At 41.9% G+C, this 20,306-nt stretch overlaps 1 protein-coding gene across 1 annotated transcript in view; it reads right to left on the bottom strand.

The window, feature by feature from the left end:
• Positions 1 to 2,802: 2,802 nt before the first annotated feature.
• HDAC8 (histone deacetylase 8) overlaps positions 2,803 to 20,306 on the bottom strand; it is a 241,245-nt gene continuing 223,741 nt past the window's right edge. Inside the window, exon 11 of the mRNA XM_028523210.2 lies at positions 2,803 to 3,289. Within this exon, the coding sequence (XP_028379011.1) occupies positions 3,267 to 3,289 (23 nt within the window). The 3' untranslated portion in view covers positions 2,803 to 3,266. The remainder of the gene's footprint in view (positions 3,290 to 20,306) is intronic.

The raw sequence follows: 20,306 nt of genomic DNA, 5'->3' as shown, positions 1-20,306 counted from the left end.
ACAGACCCAGAAAGGTTGAATAACTTGCTGAAAAGCACACAACTAATTAATGTTGTTTTGTGGTGAGGTCCTGGGAGCAGCATGTGGCTTGGTCCAGCTTGGACTTTGGAAGCAATAAGAAGGTTGTTTACTCCAAAGTCACAGTTTAAAAATATTTTAGTGGCACTAGATGTGGGGCAGTGGAAAAAGCAAGGGAACTCACAGTTCCAGCTGGGTTTGCTTCCTGGCTCTGCCACTTAAAACTTGGCAAGTTACTTCACAGTTCGTAGCCTCAGTTTGCTAATCTTTGAAGTGGGCATGATAATACCTGCCCAGCAGGGTGGATAGTGGCATAGTATAAATGGAAGCGATTTGCAAAATGGGGCACATTTGTAAAATGGTTATTGTGGTTGGTCCTTGCTGGCACAAAGGCGTCTGTCTCCCGAAGGGAAGACAGGCCCACATTGGGTACAAAGTTGCCTACCCTCTAACCACCTTATCTAAGAAGACTGTCTCCAGCCCAATGAGTTGGAAATCAGGAGCCATCCAGCCAGACAGCTCTTCCTCACCAGCTCAGAAACACCTGGCTGGTTAGAACAGACCCAGGGGGTGAGCACAAACTCTTCTTCCTCAGCGAGTTCACTTTGATCTGTAAATTTCCGTGCAGATCAATTTTTAAAAGTGTATTGATTTATTTTTCCTATTATAAAACTAGACCATGTTTACCAGGGAAATTTTGTAAAATATTGAAAAGTAGAACAAAAATGAAACCATGCCTATACCTTCCTCCCTCACAGAAGCCTGCTTCAGTCAATGTTTTGGTGTGTTTCCTTTTAGCCTTTTTTCTCCTGGGTACTTGGGATAACTCATAGCAGAGCAACTCTTTTTTTCACAGCTTTAGTGAGGTATCATTGATCTACCAAGAGCTGCACATATTTCAGGTATACAATTTGATGAGTTTAGACTTGATCAGGGCAACTCTTAATCTGTCTTCCATGATTCATGAATGCCATGCCTACCGTTAAGTGTTTCGATTTTAATTTTTAAGAATTTCAAATGATCCTTAGTTCTTCTATTTATGGGATTTTTGTAGCCTATTTTTTTTTCCCCCCAACAAGAATCTAATGAAAAGCTGTCTGGAAGGCCAATGATGTGATGTCTTCTTTTAGGAACAGGTCCAGCTTCTGAAATGCTACAGCCAGCCCTGACCGATATGGCTTGGTTGGGCATCCTTGAAGTAAAAGGTCTCCAATTTGATTTCGGGTCAGGGTACATGCTTGGGTTGCAGGTTTGATCCCAGATGGGGTGCATATGAGAGGCAGCTGATCGATGATGTTTCTCTCTGGCAACCAGTTGATATTTTTTCCCCTCTCTTTCTCCCTCCCCTCCCCTCTCTACAAATAAATAAATAAAATCTTTTTGAAAACCCTGGGGCCAGAGTTGGGGGCTTTCTGCAGTGCCGGCTGTGGTCAGAAGAAGGTGGCATTGGTTGCCCAGTAGGAAAGGGCTTCTTGTTGCTCAGGTCTATTTTACTTGAAAGGAAAATGGAGCACTAAATATTCACCACTTACCAGGTGGCTGACCCTCAGGGCTGAGGTATTCACAGGAATTTGGTGATAACTTTGGGCGTGGGTCCGCCCCCCCCCAAAGCCTTGGGATAGGAGAGCCTTTGAGATGATAAACCTTGGTGGGTGGTGTGTTTTGTAGGCTGGGAATTCAGAGATCTCATTTCCCTTCCTTGTCCTCCCCTCCACCCCCACTGCCCCATTCAGCACCTACTTCCTCTTCTGTTTTTTAACCACCATTCTTTTTGGTATAAGTGAGACTGCCTTTAAGCCTACAGTATATAATTAGAATAGTGGGCATTTGAAGTGACTGGTATTCCTAGCTGACCGGCACCCCGATGCTGTTTAATAAAAGGTTGACTGTTACCACCCGGAACACATTCAAGGCTTTTCCCACTGCCTTAGCAGAATGACGCCCCCCCCCCCCCCCCCCCCCCCGCCAACCCCAGAGGCCTGCTGAAATACAAGTTACCCTACACGGCTTGGCTCAAATATCATCCCCTTGGAATCTCTTTGGGATGCTGTCTAGGCAGGGCAACTTGCTATCTCTTCAGTGCTCCCACAGCTCTGGATTCAGGTTGGTAACTGAACGTGAAACATTTTGGGATCTGGTCTTTTCCCTCCTCTTTTGCCTTGTCTAGGAGTTCCTCAAGAGCTAGGATGGGGCTGTGTCCTTTTCTCCTACCCCAGTCTTCATTTCTCTCTCATTACCTCCATCATTTTGCCATCTTGCCTTCTTGCTGAGGTTACAGTAACACCAATGCATCATAACTGTAACCCATTTTCATCACTTGACAGGGAAGTATTCTATCTATTCATCAAAACGCCCCTCTTCCACCTGACATGCCATCTGCCCTTCCCATCCCTCAGTCACTCCTCAGGCAGGGGCAGGTTCTCCCCGGGTACCAGCAAGACCTTCTTCATGGTTGCAGCGCCTGTATTCCTGTGAGCCCTAGATGGGCCGTAGCACAGGACAGAGCTCAGTCTTCTGTCCTCAGGACTTAGTGGAGATGCAGCAGTTCCTCAGTGGGGCCCAGCACTCAGAGTCAGCTTCCTAGGCTGGACCAGAGTAGAGCACGGAAGCAACAGGGTTGTTCTTGACACTTCAGGGAGAGGAAATGTTTTGAACTGTGTGCTGTCAGCCATACTTTGTAGTGAGGACAATGGGACAATGAGGTAGGTTTTCAAAGATTTTATTAAAAACAAAATTGATCAGTAATCCTAACAACAAAAGAGGTGGACTTCTTCCCACCTCCCAATCTACTACCGTTCCCCTTCATCAAGGCTCCAGCTGGAGGTCCTAAGGCCCAAACCTGCCTCTCTGCTCCCCTCGGCCCCACAAACTGCTGACTAAACCTCCATGCTTTCCTCCAGCTTCTGATCTGTCTCCTTTAAGAAAATAAAAATACCCCCTCCCAAACTTGTTGAAAAATAATTTTCAAAGATTAAAACGGCATTTGTGTGTGTGTGTATTTTTTTTAAATAAACACTTTAAATGTTGGAAATCTCCCTCTCCCCCTAGGCCTAGTTGAGCCTCTAGGGTGCCTGCCTGCCTCACCCCAGGAGGCCAGCTGCCACTTGGTGCCCCTTGGAAATTTTCAGGAAGTAATTTCTTCCAAATTTCCCCTGCAGTCACAAATTCCACACACTGCTCACATAAACACACTGTCTTCATTATAGGCACTGCTCTTCGGCTCTGGAAACCTGATCCCTTTTTGTCAACTAGACCACATGCTTCAGATTCCCTGCAAACAGGAGAGAAAACAAAATTCAAATTCAGGTAACATATGTGAATTACACCTCAATAAAGCTGTTAAAAAAAGCTCTTGCATGTTGGGACTTGTCCTCTTGCTGTGTTAGGGAACCCAGAGACTCCAACATATGAACCAGCAAGCCCAGGCTAGCCTGCTGGATGGTAAAAGACATATGGCCCACTTAGCCCAGCAACCACCAGTCACCCATAAGACATGTGAGTGAGGCCTTTGACAGTCAACTGACTGCAGTGCTGGGTGAATGCAGCCCAAACCAGCAGAAGAACCACCCAGCTGAGCTCAGCCCAGTTGCCAGTCTACAGAGTCATGAGCTAAACAAATGATTGTTTTAAGATACACACACATTCAAGCAACACTATTTAGAGTTTATACTTCACTAACTGCATGAAATCTTTCCCCACTCCCAACCTTTCTTCTCCCCTTAATAGGACACAACCCTCCTAGTATTTTCTCTTGTGAATATCTCTGGAATATGAATTGGGGGCTTTTCCCTGCCCTCAGGCCTAAGTCTTTGAGGGACAAGTGAATGGGCTCTAGGAATGGAAAGTTTGCTCACTTGGTCTTCTGCAGCGTTCTCCTTGCCCCTTTCCCCAAGCAGAAACACTGAGCTCCCACCCTATTGACCATTTCTCCTCTGAAACAGGAAGAATGCCCTATGAGGGCAGGGTCCTGAGCTGTCTTACTTCCATTTGATCTCCAAAGCCTAGCACATTGTCTTACACAAAGTATGTGTTCAATAAATGACAGCATAAATGGGTGAATAAAAGAAAGGAAGGAAGGAAAAATCAAGTTAGCCTTTAATACCTATCTGGTTTTAATTTTAATTTTGTTAACATAAAATACAATAGACTTCTTTGTATGTTCAGTTCTATGATTTTTAACGTGTGTAAATTCATGGCAACCACTGACCTATTCTATATCCCTATCAGACTGGCTTCTGGCAAGTGGCATAATGCTTTGAGTTTCATGCAAATTTGGGGGGCACTTAACTTTTAAATTTTTAAATTCTTATAGATTTACAGGAAGTACCCTTCATCAAGATTCTCCAAGTGGCAAAATGTTACATAATTATTATTTAATATGAAAACTACAAAACTGACATTGGCACTAGTAACAGATTTCACCAGTTCTACATGTACTCCTTTGTGTGTGTGTGTGTGTGTGTGTGTGTGTGTATACAGTTCTATGCCTTTTTATCACATGTACATGTAACCCCCACCACAAGCAGATTCAGATGTATTCCATCCCCACAAAGATTTCCCTAATTCTACCTTGTTACAGTACCCTTCCCACCCTCGCCAAACCTTGAGATTGTCTTTTTCACTCAGCATACTGCCCTTAAGATCCTTCCAAGTTATGTGCATTGTTTCTTTTTTGTTTTTTTTTACTTATATATTTTAAAAGATTTTATTTATTTATTTTCAAGGGGAGGGGAAAGGAGGGAGAAAGAGAGGGAAAGAAACATCGACGTGCAAGAGAAACATCGATTGGTTGCTTCTCACACCCCCCCCAACTGGGGACCCAGCCTGCAACCCAGGCATGTGCCCCAAACTGGAACCGAACCCATGACCCCTCAGTTTGCAGGCAGGCGCGCTCAGTCCACTGAGCCACACCAGCCAGGGCTGTTTGTTCTTTTTTGTTGCACAGTAGCACTCCAAGGTATGGATGTAACGCAGTTTAAGCATTCAGCCATTGAAGGACATCTGGGTTGCTTCCAGGTTTTGGCTCTCACACATAAAGCAGCTATCAACATTCATGTACAAGTGTTTGTGTCAACATGGTTTTCATTTCTCTGGGATGAATGCCCAAGAGTGTAGTTGCTGGGTCGTTGCATGTTTAGTTTTATAAGAAATTGTCCAACTGTTTGACAGAGTGGCTATACCATTTTGCATTCCCACCAGCAGTGTATGAGTGATCTACAGTCTCAGCATTCTTGTCAACATTTGGTGGTGTCACTACCTTTTATTTTGGCCATTCTGATAAGTGTATAGGGATCTCTCATTGTGGTCTCAATCTGCATTTTTTAAATAGCAAATGATGTTGAATATCTTTCCATATGTTTATTTGCTGTCTTACATCCTCTTTATGTCTTTTGATAACTGGGGTTTTTTTACTGATTAATTTTGGATATTTCTTTATACATTCTAGGTACAAATCTGTTGTTTGATATATGATTTGCAAATATTTTATCTCAGTATGTAACTTGTCTCTTTATTCTCATAGCTCTTGCAAAGCAAAACTTAATCTTTTGGGGTTATGTTTTTGGTGTTTTAAACCTCTAAGCTAACAATCTCTGGGTAAAATTTGATTCTTCATCTCAGAGTTCAAGCCCCCTCCACCTGTTATGAGTTGCCATGCTTATCCTCAAGGTGCTTCTCAAATCTGTCCTCTCCTTTCTGTTTCACTGTCTTTACCTTTGTTGTATTTCCCATCACTCAGGCCACTGCAACAGCCTCTTAACTGGTGCTTCCACCTCTGGAGCTGTTCCCTACTCAGTTCAATAGCTGTGACCACATCATGCCTGCCCTGCTTCCAGAAACCCCCACAAAATTTCAGCAGCTCCCAACTACCTATGAATGAAGTCCAACACCTTAGCTTAACTGTGCCTTTCTATACTTTCTTATCTCCATGTGGGCCTTTGGTTGTGGCATTGCCTGTGCCGAGGAAAACCTACAGGGCATTCTGGTGCTGAAGCTAGGGTCTTTCCATCTGTGAGTGTAGCCAGAGCTTGATGAATGAGTAGATGCGTGGATAAACAAAATTCCACGTCCAAGTGTTCTAGCAACACATGTTTACACAAAGGAAAGGTGGGTGCTGTGTTCTCTGCTGCTCTGTCTCACTCTCCAGTTACATTTGGAGGCAATTAAGAAAAAACAACAAATAATTTCCACCAAAAGTTGATGATGAGCAATACTGAGTTTGGGTAACAATAAAAATGCAAGCTTAAATAATTCCCATTGTTTTCCCCTCACATCTAGCTTTTCGAGTGGTGGGTGGTAGCCTGAGAAAATTCTAAAGGCCAGCATGTCTGGGGCCTGGGGATATACAGTGTATAGACCAGAAAGGGTAAACCCAATTGCCTGTAGAGGCCAAGAATGTATAGGGTGTGAGTAAAACAGACTAGGGGCAAGATAGAGGGAGCCCTCTTGATCCTTTTTCTTTTTTTCCCCCCTACTTTGAATTGTGACATGAGTATAAGAAATAGTTCCCCCTTTTCATAACTGTTACAAAAGAGAACAAAACCAAAACAGCGTCAGTGAGGTGATAAATGGAAACTCATACTTGGCCTAGAGTAAGGGATGCAAAAAGGAGTGGTGGGGTCTGTGGCAAATGGGAAGGTACATGCTTAACAAAGGGGGTAGCTGCTACTCAGCTGTAGCCATTCACACTTGTGCAGGAATGTGGGCCCAGCCAGATCTTTCCGCTTTCCAAGAGAAGTCAGAAATTCAAATTTTAATGTAGAGTTTCCACAGTGTTAAATGTGGACCACTGATGGGTTTAAATTTGTAAATGTGTGGGACATCAGTATATGAGGCCAAACAAAACAATTTTGGAGGCAAGACGTGGCTCACAGGCTCCCAGTTTGTGATCTCCGGGACAGTTCTGACTTATATCTATGGCACCCCATTTCACTCTCAAATATCCTGGTTTGGACAATAAATTATATCGTCACTCTACCTCTGTTGTATAAGAGGGAGTACTGAATTGGGACTAAGGAGGCCTAGATTCTACTGATTCATCAACTGACTGACTCATTTGTTCATCCATTTATTCAATAAACATTTATGGAGTGTTTATTCTTTGCCAGGTACTAGGTGCTGGTAAGCACTCTCTGCAATCTTTTTTAATTAATAGACTTTATTTTTAGAGCAGTTTTAAGTTTACAGAAAAACTGGGCAGAAAGTACAGAGAGCTCTTGAATTGCCACTGCCTCCCTCCTCCCCTGGTAGGCAGTTTTCCCTATTATTAACGTCTTGCATTAGTGTGGTACATTTGTTACAGTTGATGAATGAATAGCAATGCTTTATTATTAAGTCCATAGTTTACATTAGGGTTCACTCTTGGTGTTGTACAACTCTATGAGTTTTGACAAGTGTATAATGTTATGTATCCACCATTACAGTGTTATACAGAATAGTTTTACTGCCTTAGGAAAAACCTGTGCTCCCTTTATTCATCTATCCCTTCTTTCCCCCAAAGTCCTAGCAACCACCGATCTTTTCACTGTCTCTGTAATTTTGCATTTTCCGGAATGTCATATGGTTGGAATCATACATCATGTAGTCTTTTCACAACGGCTTCCTTCATTTAGCAATATTCATTTAAGTTTCTTCCACATCTTTTTGCAGCTTGATAACTCATTTCTTTTTAGGTCTGAAAAATATTCCACTGTCTGGATGTACCAGTTTGTTTATCCTTTCACCTAATGAAGGACATATTGGTTGCAACCAACCTTTGGCTATTCTGAATAAAGCTGCTATAAACATTTGTGTGCAGTTTTTTGTGTGGACGTGAGTTTTCCACTTATTTGAGTAAATAGCAAGGGGCACAATTGCTGGATCATATGTTAAAACTATGTTTAGCTTTTTAAGAAACTGCAAAAGTGTCTTCCAAAGTGGCTGTACCTTTTTGCATTCCCACCAGCAATGAATGAGACTTCCTGTTGCCCCGCATCTATGCCAGCATTTGTTGTTGTCGGTGTTTTGGCTTTAGCTATTCTAATAGGGGTGTAGTGGTATCCCATTGTTTTAATTTGTAATTCCTTAGTGACATGACAGTGAACAAATTTTCATACACTTATTTGCCATCTGTATATCTTCTTTGGTGAGGTCTCTGTTAAAGTTTTTGGCCCATTTTTAATCAAGTTGTTTCTTTTCTTATTGTTGACTTTTAAGAGTACTTTGCATATTTTGGATACCAGGCCTTTACTGGATATATGTTTTGCAAATATTTCACTCAGTCTGTGGCTTGTCTTTTTATTCCTGTCATCTTTATTTTTTTTTAAATGCAGAGCATCATTGTTCAATAAAAATTTCCTTGGTGATAGAAATGTTCTGTATCTGTACTGCCTAATATGTTAGCTACTAGTTACATGTGGCTATTGAGTACCTGAAATGTGCAACTGAGAAGCTGGATTTTATATTTTATTGGCTTTTAATTGACTTAAATTTAAATGGCCACATGTGGTGACCTTATCAGACAGCACAGATACAGAACAGTTCCCTTGTGTTTTTTATCTTCATGACATGGACTAAGAGTCAGCCTCATTTCCTCCTCCATTTACAACCTCCCTTTCAATCCGTTGGCAATTACTGTGAATTCTACCTTCACTGTATATTCCAAATCCACCCACTTCCTTCCATCCTTCACTGCTATAACCTTACTCCGAACCACTATCTCCCCTTACATGACCATGCTGTAGCAGCCAGAGTATTTTGTTAAAACTTGGGTCAGACCACATCACTCGTGTGCTCAAAACCCTGTATGGCTTCCAATCACACCTATAATAAAATCCAAATTACTTAGCTGCCAAGCCCTGCAGGCTCTGGCTCCTGTCTCTAGTCTCCTGCCACAATCCTCTTTACTCACTCTGTTCTAGCCACATGGAGCATCTTTGTGTTGCTGGAACACATGAGTCATTTTTCTTTTTTTTTCTTTAATTCCATTTATTTTTATGAATAACTGTCATTAATACACCAGCAACTGGCAGGATTACAAAAGATACAAAAAATAGAAGAATGTTAGCCTTCAATAGAACTAGAATCTGAACTGAAGGCTGCTGATCAGAATGTCTCACACTTAGCACTGTTCTGATGGTAGCTGAGAAATAGGTTTACTAGACTGTAAATAATTCATATAACTCAGAGAAGTGTAACTTAGAGTTCAAAATCTACACATGAAGCTACAGCGCACTGACATTTTCATTAAGTAATTTTGCTATTGACAAGCATTTGTTTAGGGTTATATAATACTCTCAAAAGGGAAAGCGGGAAGGTGTATAAATTGTAGATTTTTTAAGCAGCAAGTTGAGATTGTTTTGGTAAAATATTTCATTAGTTATTTTTGTAGATCTAAAAATGCTACCTCGGTTTTTCAGAGCACAAGAGAATGCCAAAGGAAGTCAAAAGGCATAGGGATGTTTCAATATAAATCCATCCCAACTCCTGGAAAACAACTGATGCAGTGTAAAACCATCTCAAAGAACAGTGCTAGTAGGAATAAGAGACTTGTGGTCTAATTCAGTTTTCACTTTGACTTCTAGTGTATCTCTTAGTAAGAATGTGGAGAAAACCAGGGAAATTCCATTCCTTTAACAACTGTCTATAAGAAGGAAAGAAACAAGAGAAAGTTAATATAGAGTGATGGGCCACGAGTCATTTTTTCTTCTCAGGGCTTCCCCCTTCTTTGCACTTGCTGTTCCTTCCACCTGGAATGCTCTGTCCCTGATTGTTCCCATTTCTAACTCTTCTCGTCATTCAGGTCTCAGTTCAAAAGTCACCTCTGAGAGGCCTTATGACCGCCAAATCTAAGCAGCCACCCCCATTCGCTCATTTTCTGCCATGTCATCTTATTTTATGTTCTTCAAAGCACTTAGCACACTGAAAACATCTTGTGTGCTTATTTGCTTGTTAACTGTCTCCTGTCACAAGCTCTCTGAGGGCAGGGACCTTGTCTGTCTTGTTCATCACTCTGTTGTTAGCACCCTTAACAGTGTCTGGCACATAATAAGGGCTGAATAATGAACATCTGTGGAGTTATCAGGGCAGCTGATAAAGTGCTTTCCCATTCAGTCCATAGAGGCTTAAAGCTTGGTCATTGCTCTTAAGGCCCTTATAAATATGGTTGGAGTGAGCCAACATACGCTTTCAGAAGGAGCATCCGTGCCACCTGGCTAGGTGGCAAATGAGTTCTGAAAACAGTGTCCTAGCAGTTTGGAGTAATGCTGGAGGTGACCCTAGGACACTTGGAGGCTGCGTGGCACCATAGAGGAACACAGAAATGAATTTAGAACTGCTGAAAAGTGTTTCCAAAGCTTCCATCATATGAGTACCCCTTTCAGAAATGTCATCATACCTACTTAACATCTGTATACAGTAGTAACAATAATACATATTTTGGGCTGATCTATCCTCAATAATAATTAGTACTAATAATAATACCTGATGTGCTTAACTACATTTTAAAATATACATTAAACTAAATATGACTATTAAAATGAAAAATGTCTTTGTGCCACCTCAAATTGTCTCTCATACAGAGGTACACAGGGCACATTTTGGGGAAAAAAATCATTGTAGGGATTGCTGTTGGACTGCTGGTGCCCAGGCTGCTCTGCCACCATCAGCCTGTATAGCCTCTAGTATCAGGATCTTGGATGGTGCACACCCACCACCCCACTCATCTTCGGCCATCCAGCTCACTCAGCCCAATCTGGTCCCCATCTCGGTTCATTCATTTTACAAGCCTTTACTACTGATGCCTTCAATGCATTGGGCCCAGTGCTGGGTTCTGGGGTTATGCAAGAGAACAAGACATGGTTCTTCCCTCAAGAAGGTCTCAGTCCAGTGAAGAAGGCATAAATGGAGACAAACACATCATAGTCCATAGCAATGTTGCAATAAAATACTAGTCTGTACAGAGTGCCAAGGGTATACAAAGAGAGGATGTGGAAGTCTTTACAGAGGAGGTGGGATCTTGAAGAGCAAAGAGGGACAGAATGTTCCAGGAAGTAGGAACAGAGCAGGATGTGTAAAGGTAACTGCAAACTTTTTGTGGCCAGAGCACAGGATGAGGGTTGGGGGAGGTGGCGGCAAAAGAGCTGGAGAGTTGGCTACAGGCCAGATCATCAAGGGCCTAGAAGGCCATGGTCTTATCCCAGAGGCCGTGGGGAACCTCTGAATGGCTTTGTAAGATGGAGAGGAGGCTCATCTGGTGTGATCTAGGGCTAGAGCAAGTTTCGCAGCTGCTGCCCCATCACAACCATGCTGGAGGGTCTCATTCTCTACTGGGGAATGATGGCAGAACAAAAGATTTCTATGAGGCATGTGCTGATATGGATGGCCGATTTAATTTTAGCTCTTAATTGTCAACTGCACTGCTTGTCTTGGAATGTAGATCCCTCCTGTCATCAGAAAGCCTTTCAATGACAATTAAGTATAACCACCAATTACCACTTGTCTGCCTCTAACCTGAATTAGAACCTGAGTCTATGGATTAATCCCACCAGGCTTCTGGCATTTACAGGATATCAGCACGTAAAGGATGTTCCCCTGATGGTTAGGGTGCTCTGGTCTTAGCTTGCAAGGGACTATTGCAACCTCAAATGGAATCGAAGCAATTTCTAAAATAGCCTATGATTCACTTTTTCTCCCCTCCTGGGCCTGAATCTGCTGGATCCATGTGGAGGGATAGGCACAAGTAACTGAGGTGACATCACAAAAGTGGGCTGTTTGCCTGCCAGCCAGCCAGCCAGCCAACCTATGGAGCTCAGCCTCCAAGTGTTTTATCTGCTGGGCAATGCCTCCCAGGCATTTTGGAGTTACAGCTCCACGTTCTTTGGTCCATGTGCTTTCGCCACATTTCTTTTTCAGACAAAAATACTGGGCTGGGAAATCCAGGATAATGGGAATAGCAGTGGCAGGAAGAATAATACAGCCTTACATCTGTATAATGCTTTAGAGTTGTGAAAGCCATTTGCTCCATTTTGCTCCACCCAAACACCAGTGGGAAATGGAAGCTGGGATTTTAGGCCTGAACTGGAGACAAACTCTTGCTCTCTTGCGCAAAGGAGCTAAATGCTAACATTCCCTATTCACCTCGAGGCACATCATGATTAGGTCTTGGATGCTACTAGAAGGTCATAGACACTCCCTTCAGCTTCTAGGTGCTTCCTGGAAGATAAATTCTCAGGACAATTGCCTGGCAGGCGCAGTCTATTAACCATGCCATCCTGATTGAGCCAGCAAGGACTGCCAGTCTTAGCACTGCCAACTCCTTCTGCACACTCTGGTTTACAGTCCCAGTGGTCCCAAAGACCTTTACTGGAGCCAAAGGCATAGCTGCTAACTGTGGAGCCCTGAAGGTAGGGTGTGTCATGAACATCTGGAAGTGCCAACAGCTGCCAGAGTAGCTCGAGGGCCTGTGAAAGGAAAAACCACCGTTCGAGTCATATCAGCCATCACTGCAGATCCTGAAGTGAAGGGCCACTGAGCCCAGCCATGAACAGCTGAGGAGTGGGGTGGAGGAGCCATAAAAATAGTTCTGCAGTGGTCTCATGTTTGCTCTGTGATCTTCCAGCACCTGGTCCCGGCATAGCTTGGAGTCCCCAGTGCTCCAAGTCAGCATGAGGTCTCCCGGCCTAGTTCCTTCCTCTAAACCACCCCAGCGTCATGGCTTCCAGGCAAGAAACCAAAGGGGTAGCATGCTTTTGTTTTGCCCTCTTGGTTTAGATTAGAGTTCAGTATTGTGCATGTGTGGATGTGTGTAGGAGGCGGTGGAGGACAATGATAGAAGCAGTGAGCCATAAACGCTCAGCCATATTGCGAGAGTGGCAGGTGCTCCTGCTCTTGTTGCTGTAGCTGCCACCACCACCAGTGCAAGACCATAGGTGCTGGTCAGTGCCATGAAAACATCTTCTTTGTAAACCAAAATGCCACATGCAAGCAATTCTGTCTGTTGGAAATCTTGGAGGAGTATATAAGCAACCCTTTTGAAAGTTGAATCTGTAAACCTATATGTGGAAAGTGACTGGCAGAACAGAGTATCATCCCTCCAAAGGACAGAGGCCTCCCAGAACTTGTTTTCCAGCTCATGGGGGATATGTGTGCCTATGAAAATAGATTAAGGATAACCACCTCAGCCTGTTTTAGGGATGTGAATAAAAATCTTGGCTTGGGACTGCCTCCTCTCTGGTTGACTGATTTTTCAATTGATTTGTATTTATTAGCTAATGAAATTAAAGTTGTAAAAATGATAACAGAAACACAATAAATCTCTCCCACAACTGGCTGTTTCTATGTCACTATGGTGCATTCCTCACTTTGATTACTTCAAAGTCTATTATTTTGTTCTCAATTATTCTGTTTTTCTGGCACAGGAGAAAATCAATTTGTTTTATTTTCTCTTATTCATGCACTCAATTATGCTCTTCGGGCACATTTAATCACTTTGATGTTTTCATTTTATGGCCTGTCTCTAGGCACTTCAGCTGCATTGCTGCCAACGGGCAAGCAGGACTAATTTGCATGTCACAATAGACTTGAAATTCTAACTCAATTTAGAAATCTTTATGAAATCTCTCTCCAAAATATGCTTGAAGCTGCAAAGAGGCAGAAGGATGTTGGAAACCAGAAGCCTACAAAGATGCTTCCCTTTCTCAAAAACACTTGAAGGCTCTTTAGTGGCCTGACTCTGGATTGGGGATGTCCCTGTCCAGGTACAGCAGAGGAGTGCACAGGATGGGATGTCTGCAGAGCTTCCTCTGTAACTTTGTGGCGCGAATCCTGCAAAGGCTGCCCCTTGGCAGCAAGGCCAGGAAGGCTGGGCCTGCCTACTCTGGCATAAAAAGCCTCTCAGCGCTGCTGGATTTGGCTGCTGTGCTATAGACAGCACCTGAGTCTCAGTTGGTTAAAGGGCCTCTGGGTAGACTGAGAGAATTGTCAACAATTAGGTATTCCAGAACCCAGAATGGTTTACCTTATTTTCTCTAGTAAGTTCCAACCTCCCTTTAGCCCCTTGATAATAGAGCTAAAGGCTGGAGGGGAATGAACGATATAATTGCCTTAGGCATGTACTTTGGGCAAGCAGAAAAAAAAGTGCTTAATTAAACACATTAGAGCCTCCAACTGTTCTTCAAAAGTTCTTGGTTTGTTGTATGAAACGAGCAGCCGCTCCATCAGGCAGAAGAAAAATTCCGTATTTCTTCTTCTAAACTTTGAGTATGATCTTCAGTTTCCTGTGTGGAATCCCAGCTCTCTCACTTACTTGCTGTGTGACTCAGCACAAGCTAATCAACCTTCTTAAGCCTCAGTTCTCTCATCTGTTAAATGGGGTAACACCATTATCTACCTCAGAGACAGATTTGTTTCTCAAACTCCAATACGGTAAAAAATGTCACCATATTCATAGACTACTTATGTCTCTCATGCTGACTCTTTTTTTAACTTAACCCCATCTTATAATATCTGCGAAATCGAAAAGACTTTGATGAGATAATTATATTTATAATTCACATTAAAGCATATATATTAAACATACCAAATTTATTCCTGCCTTGGGGTCTCTGATTCTACTTTTTCCCTACATCTAGATAATGTTCTTCACTCCAATTTCTGCAAAGCTCTTTCCTTAATTCATTAAGCTCTATTCCCAAATGTCACCTCCTCAGGAAGGCCTTTACTGGCCATCCAATCTAAAATAGCACCCGTTCTGAATTTCTCAGTAGCCAATTTAAATATTTACTTATTTGTTCATTGTCTGTTTCCCCAACTAGAATTTAAGTTCCACGATGGGAAGGCCTTTACCTGTTTCATTTATATTTTTATCACTGGTGGCTATAATAGGGCCTGGCATGTATTAACACCAAATACATATTGGTTGAATGAATGAAATATTAAAATTTAAAAATTGGCCTAGCAGTAACCAGGCTCCCCTTCCACCCCACCATCGTGGTGTCAGAGCAGGCAGGGTGGAAAGCCAGGACTTTCATCCTTGTGTCATGGCAAGGATGACCATTCAACACTGTGCCAGTAGGGGCCATATGGGGAGCAATAACAAGGTGTCACTCCCATTCCTGGCCAGGTTGATATCAGTGAAGGTATAGTGAGGATCCTGAATTTTTACTCCTGCCCAACAGTATTGAGGTACCCAACTCCCAGGCTGTCAATGGCAGCTGACTGGGGAACCTAGACTTTAATCCCTACCTAAAGGTAATGGGGTAATGCCTCATTCCCCTGCCTGTGCAGTGTCAGAGGAAGCCTGCTAAAACGGAAGGTTTAAATAAGATGTAGGGTTTCATAAAAGTATCCAAAATGTTCAGGGTACAATGGAAAAGCACTCATACCAAGAACAGGAAACCCTCGACTTGAATGAGAAAAACGCAATCACCAGATGCCAGCATAGAGATGACACTGATACTGGAAATATCTGACAAGAAGTTTAAAGCAGCCATCATAAACATATGTCAATGAGCAAGAATGAACATACCTGAAACAAATGAAGAAAATAAGCCTCAACAAAGAAATAGAAGAAATAAAGAAAAACTAAATGGAAATTTTAGAACTGAAAAGTACAATGAGTGAAGTAAAAAACTGACCAGATGGGCTCAACAGCAGCATGGAGGGGGCAGAAAAAGAATCAGTAAGCTGGAATATAAAATAATAGAAACTATCCAGTTTGAACAGAAGACGAAAAATAGTCTGAAAAAAAATGAGTGGAACCTTGTGGGACTATGATAAAAGATCTAATATTCATGTCACCAAAGCCCCAGAAGAAAAAGAGAGAGTGGACTGAAGAAGTATTTGAAGAAATAATGGCTAAAGATTGCCCAGACTTGGCAAAAGACACATACCTACCTACCGAACTTCAAACCTTGGGTATAAACCCAAAGAAATCCACACCAAGGCCTACCACAATCAAATTCCTCAAAATTAAAGAAAAGAGAAAATCCAGAAAGTACCAAGTGAGAAATAAAGACTTACCTATAATGGAAAGATAATTCAAATGACAGTGGTTTTCTCATCAGAAATTATGGAGGCCAGAGGACATGGTACAACAGTTTTCAGGTGCTAAAAGAAAAGAACTGTAAACCCACAATTCTATACCCAGTGAAAATATCCTTCAGGAATGAAGGGGAAATAAAAATATTCTCAGAGGAAGGAAAACAAAGAGAATTTGTTGCTGCCAGACCTACCCGAAGAGAATAACTAAAGCAAGTTTTTGAAATGGAAAGTAAATGACAAAACAAGGAATCTTGGAATATCAGGAAGGAAGAAAGAACAATAGAAAGAATAAAACTGTGGTTAAATATAATACATTTTTCTTTTGAGTTTTCTAAATCATTTTTGATGATTGAAACAAAAATCAAAATACTGTCTGATATATTTCTTAATATATGTATTAGAAATATTTCAGACAATTATAAAAGGAGGAGAGGAAAGGGACTTAAAGGTAGGTAGGGTTTCTACACTTCAATCCTTTCTATTTTGCTACAGATTAGAAAGGAAGAAATGAAACTCTATTTGCAGATGAAAGGTGATCTATGTAACAAATCCTAAAGGATCTACAAGAAAACCTAGAACAAATCAATGAGTTCAGCAAGATCACAGGATATAAGCACGATGTACAAAAAACTGTATTTCTATGTATAGCAATGAACATGTGGAAACCAAAGTGAAGAATACAATGACTCCAAAAAAGAAAGCCCTGGCCCTGGCTGGCGTGGGTCAGTGGGTTGAATGCTGGGCTGCGAACCAAAGGGTCACTGGTTTGATTCCCAGTCAGGGCACACACCTGGGTTGCAGGCCAGGTCCCCAGTGGAGGTGTGTGAGGGGCAGCCACACATTGATGTTTCTCTCCCTCTTTTTTCCCTCCCTTTCCCTCTCCCTAAAATAAATAAACAAATACAATCTTTTTTAAAAAAGAAAAAAGAAAAACTTAGGTATAAAGCCTGCTCAGGATCTGTAGGTTGAAAATTATAAAATGCTTATGAAAGAAATCAAAGAAAGTAAATGGAAAGACATACCATGTTCATGGATTGGAAGACTCAACATAATCAAGTTATTAATTCTCCCCAAATCAATATACAGGTTTAACACAATTCTTAACATTAAATTCACATTAAATTTTTTTTGTAGCTATACAAAAGATTATTCTAAAGTTTATATGAAAAGGCAAAGGAATTAGTATAACTAAAACAATTTTGAAAAAGAAGAAAGGGGAACCACTATACCTGATTTTAAGGTTTATTATATACCTACAGTAATTAAGACTGTGGGGAGGTTAGATACACAGATCAATGGGGCAGAAGAGAAAACTCAGAAAGACTGAGACTGGGACTGAGACAGTTACTTTGGAGTGAAGAGAATTTTGGAAAGGGAGGTAGACCTATGGAGCTATCTGGATTTTCTTCCCTTCTACTGGACAGAAGAGCTTTTACATTTTGAGTCAAAGGAAGATCTGCTTTGCAGGTCAAATGGAAGCACCCTAGAATTACTAGAAGTACCTGACAAAGGCAACAGCACCTGAGACATATAAAATATTCATTCTCCAGTCCCTTATTTTTCCAGCTGTTTGCAGGTGTAATGACCAGATTTTATAAACAAAAAATTGGGACAGAAGGTCTTATTAAAATGTATTGTCTTTTTCTTAAATATGTATTGTTTTGATCTAGCTATAAAAGGCATACACATTCATGGTAGAAATTTTGAAAAATAGAGGAAAAAAACGAAGAACAAGTAAAAAATTACCCATAATTCCAATTCTACCACCAAAGGTAACTACTGTTAGCATTTTGGGTACATTTTCTTCTAGTATTTTTCTGTGCATATCCACACACTCACACACAAACAAAGATTATGTACATTTTACAAAATTGAGAATATATGGTATTAAATCATTTTGTATCTTGTATTTTTTTCACTTAATATTGTTATCATGAACATATTCTTGTGTCCACCAACTATCCTTAAACATTTATTTTTAATCGGCTGCAAGAAATTCTTCCGTGTGGATGTACCAAGATATTGTATCATACCTCAAATTCAACATATCAAAACAGAACACATCAAGTATATGCTTCTGTAAAACTAAGCCCCAACCCCAACAACTTCCCATCCCAGTTGGTAGCCAGGCTGGAAAACTCAGAATCATCTTTACTTCTGTTCTCCTTGACTTACCTCCAAGTGTTGTTGATACTCTATTCCTATCAGCTCTCAGCCATTCGGGAGGAATAAGACAGGAAATACTCTACCACCACCATTCTTGTTCAGGCCCTTGCAGGCTCACTCTTGGAATACCACCATGATCCATCCAAATACCACTGCATCAAGTCATATCCTAATTGTAGAACCTAGAATGGGTCCTACTTTCCTGTATCTGATATGGACTATTCAGCCTGAAATTCAAGGAAACCTGAGATCTGCCCCTGACACCCCTATCTGAGTTTTCTTTGCTTCTGAGCATTTCCTCAGTCCTACCTATCCAAATCCTTCCAGTCTTCTGAAAGCAGTGTCTCTGAAGTCATACTCCTGTACTTCCTGTACATAGTGTCAGGCATCAAATCCTCACCTAGACTTCTCAGCTGTTTAGCAGAAGCAGGTACCACATCTTAAACTCCACTTATATTTCCCATGGCACTAAGCACATGAGACATGACAAAGAATATTCATTGATTGATTTAGCTAGGCTTTAAAGTGGAGACGCAGTAATACTTCTTAGAATTAAACTGGTTTGCAACCTCACTTTGGGAGCCACTGCAGGGTGGGAAGGGCTTACTAAGGGGAAATTGGAAAAAGCAGACAAGGGATGATGAGTAGAGTTGACTGAGCAATACTGTCAAGGAGAGGAGGGGCATCAGGCCTGGATTCAAATTCCAAGGTCACCAACTTACTTGTTATGTGACTATGGGCATGTTACACTACTTCTTCAGGCATAATTTTCCTACCTCATAAGGTAATTGTGAGGATTAAATGAGATGATCTATGGAAAGGATCTAGCACAAAGTGTTGCACAGTAGGCTTTCAATATGGTGTTTCCTACCTCCTGGATTTAGATAGACATTTCAAGTCTCCATAAGTAACCTGCCAATGGTTTGTTAAAAACTACTAAGTTATTGTGATGTGAGGTAGCAGACTCCATTTTTACTTTAGAATTTATAAAATGTTCAGCATGATATTTTTATAACTTATCTTTCTGTTTAACAACAACAACAACAACAACAACAACAAGAATGACAACAATAACAAACCTATCCAATTATTACACTCTGGTAAAGCAAGAGAGAGGAACTTGGTCAATGGAGAAGCACAGGCTGGTGGTAGGCTGGAAAGGATTCATACCAGGCTGGACAGGGATAAAGAAAGGATGGGACATCAAGGAGAGATGAAGGAAGGACATCACAGAGATCCTCACCTAAAGTCATGCAAATTGGTTCAAAGTATCCTCCCCAATACTGCTCCAAGTTTCTTCTAAAAGCTCTGAAGCAAATGGTCAGACTGTCTTGGAAACAACCCTGCCTTTCAACTTATCCTCAATGCCTTCTCACGAAGCAAAAAAGTATGGAAGTAAGCTGAGTTTCTATGGTTTTGAGTCCCACTGGGAAGGAGTACTACCTCTACCTCAAGCTTGGGGCTCCAGGAGACCTTGGACATGCCCAGACCAGGTACCCCAATTGTTAGTCCCTAGAAGAATGTTAGTCCCAGGTTTCAGGATGCCAGAGGAGATGCTGCTCACACCCAACACAATGGTTCTCTTGAGAACATTACAAGCAGATGTGCAAAGGGTCTCAGCTTGAGGCTGAGGAGCTATAAATAGCAGATGGGCTGGTGGCCACAGCATACTTCAGGCAGCAGGAGCTGGGTGGCTGACTTCTTCCACCTTCTGTCCTTCTCTTTTATTTCTCTACTCAGATAAAAATGGAGTTGGAAGGTTTAATTACAGTATGGTGGGATGATGGGGGCCAGCAGGGGTGGGGAATTAGGGAGGGCTCGAGGTCCTAGGTGAGGAGCCAGGATTTCAAGTGTTACCCAGGGCTATCTTCCCCCCCCGCCCCCCATTTCCAGGGAGACATCAGATTTCAGGTGCTATGGATCATCCATATGGAAGGAGCCAGACATGTAGTGCAGGGTGGGAAGGGTTTATTACGGTGATTAGAAAAAAGCAGATGGGTGCTGATGAGTAGAGTTGGCAGGGCAACATTGTGAAGGGAGGAGGGGCACCGGAAAGGCCAAAGAGCCTGACTTCAAAGCCCCAGTTCAGAGAGACCTGGGTTCAA

This window comes from Phyllostomus discolor, chromosome X (assembly GCF_004126475.2).
Source record: "Phyllostomus discolor isolate MPI-MPIP mPhyDis1 chromosome X, mPhyDis1.pri.v3, whole genome shotgun sequence".
Taxonomy (NCBI): domain Eukaryota; kingdom Metazoa; phylum Chordata; class Mammalia; order Chiroptera; family Phyllostomidae; genus Phyllostomus; species Phyllostomus discolor.
This window is presented reverse-complemented; position numbering and strand designations above follow the sequence as displayed.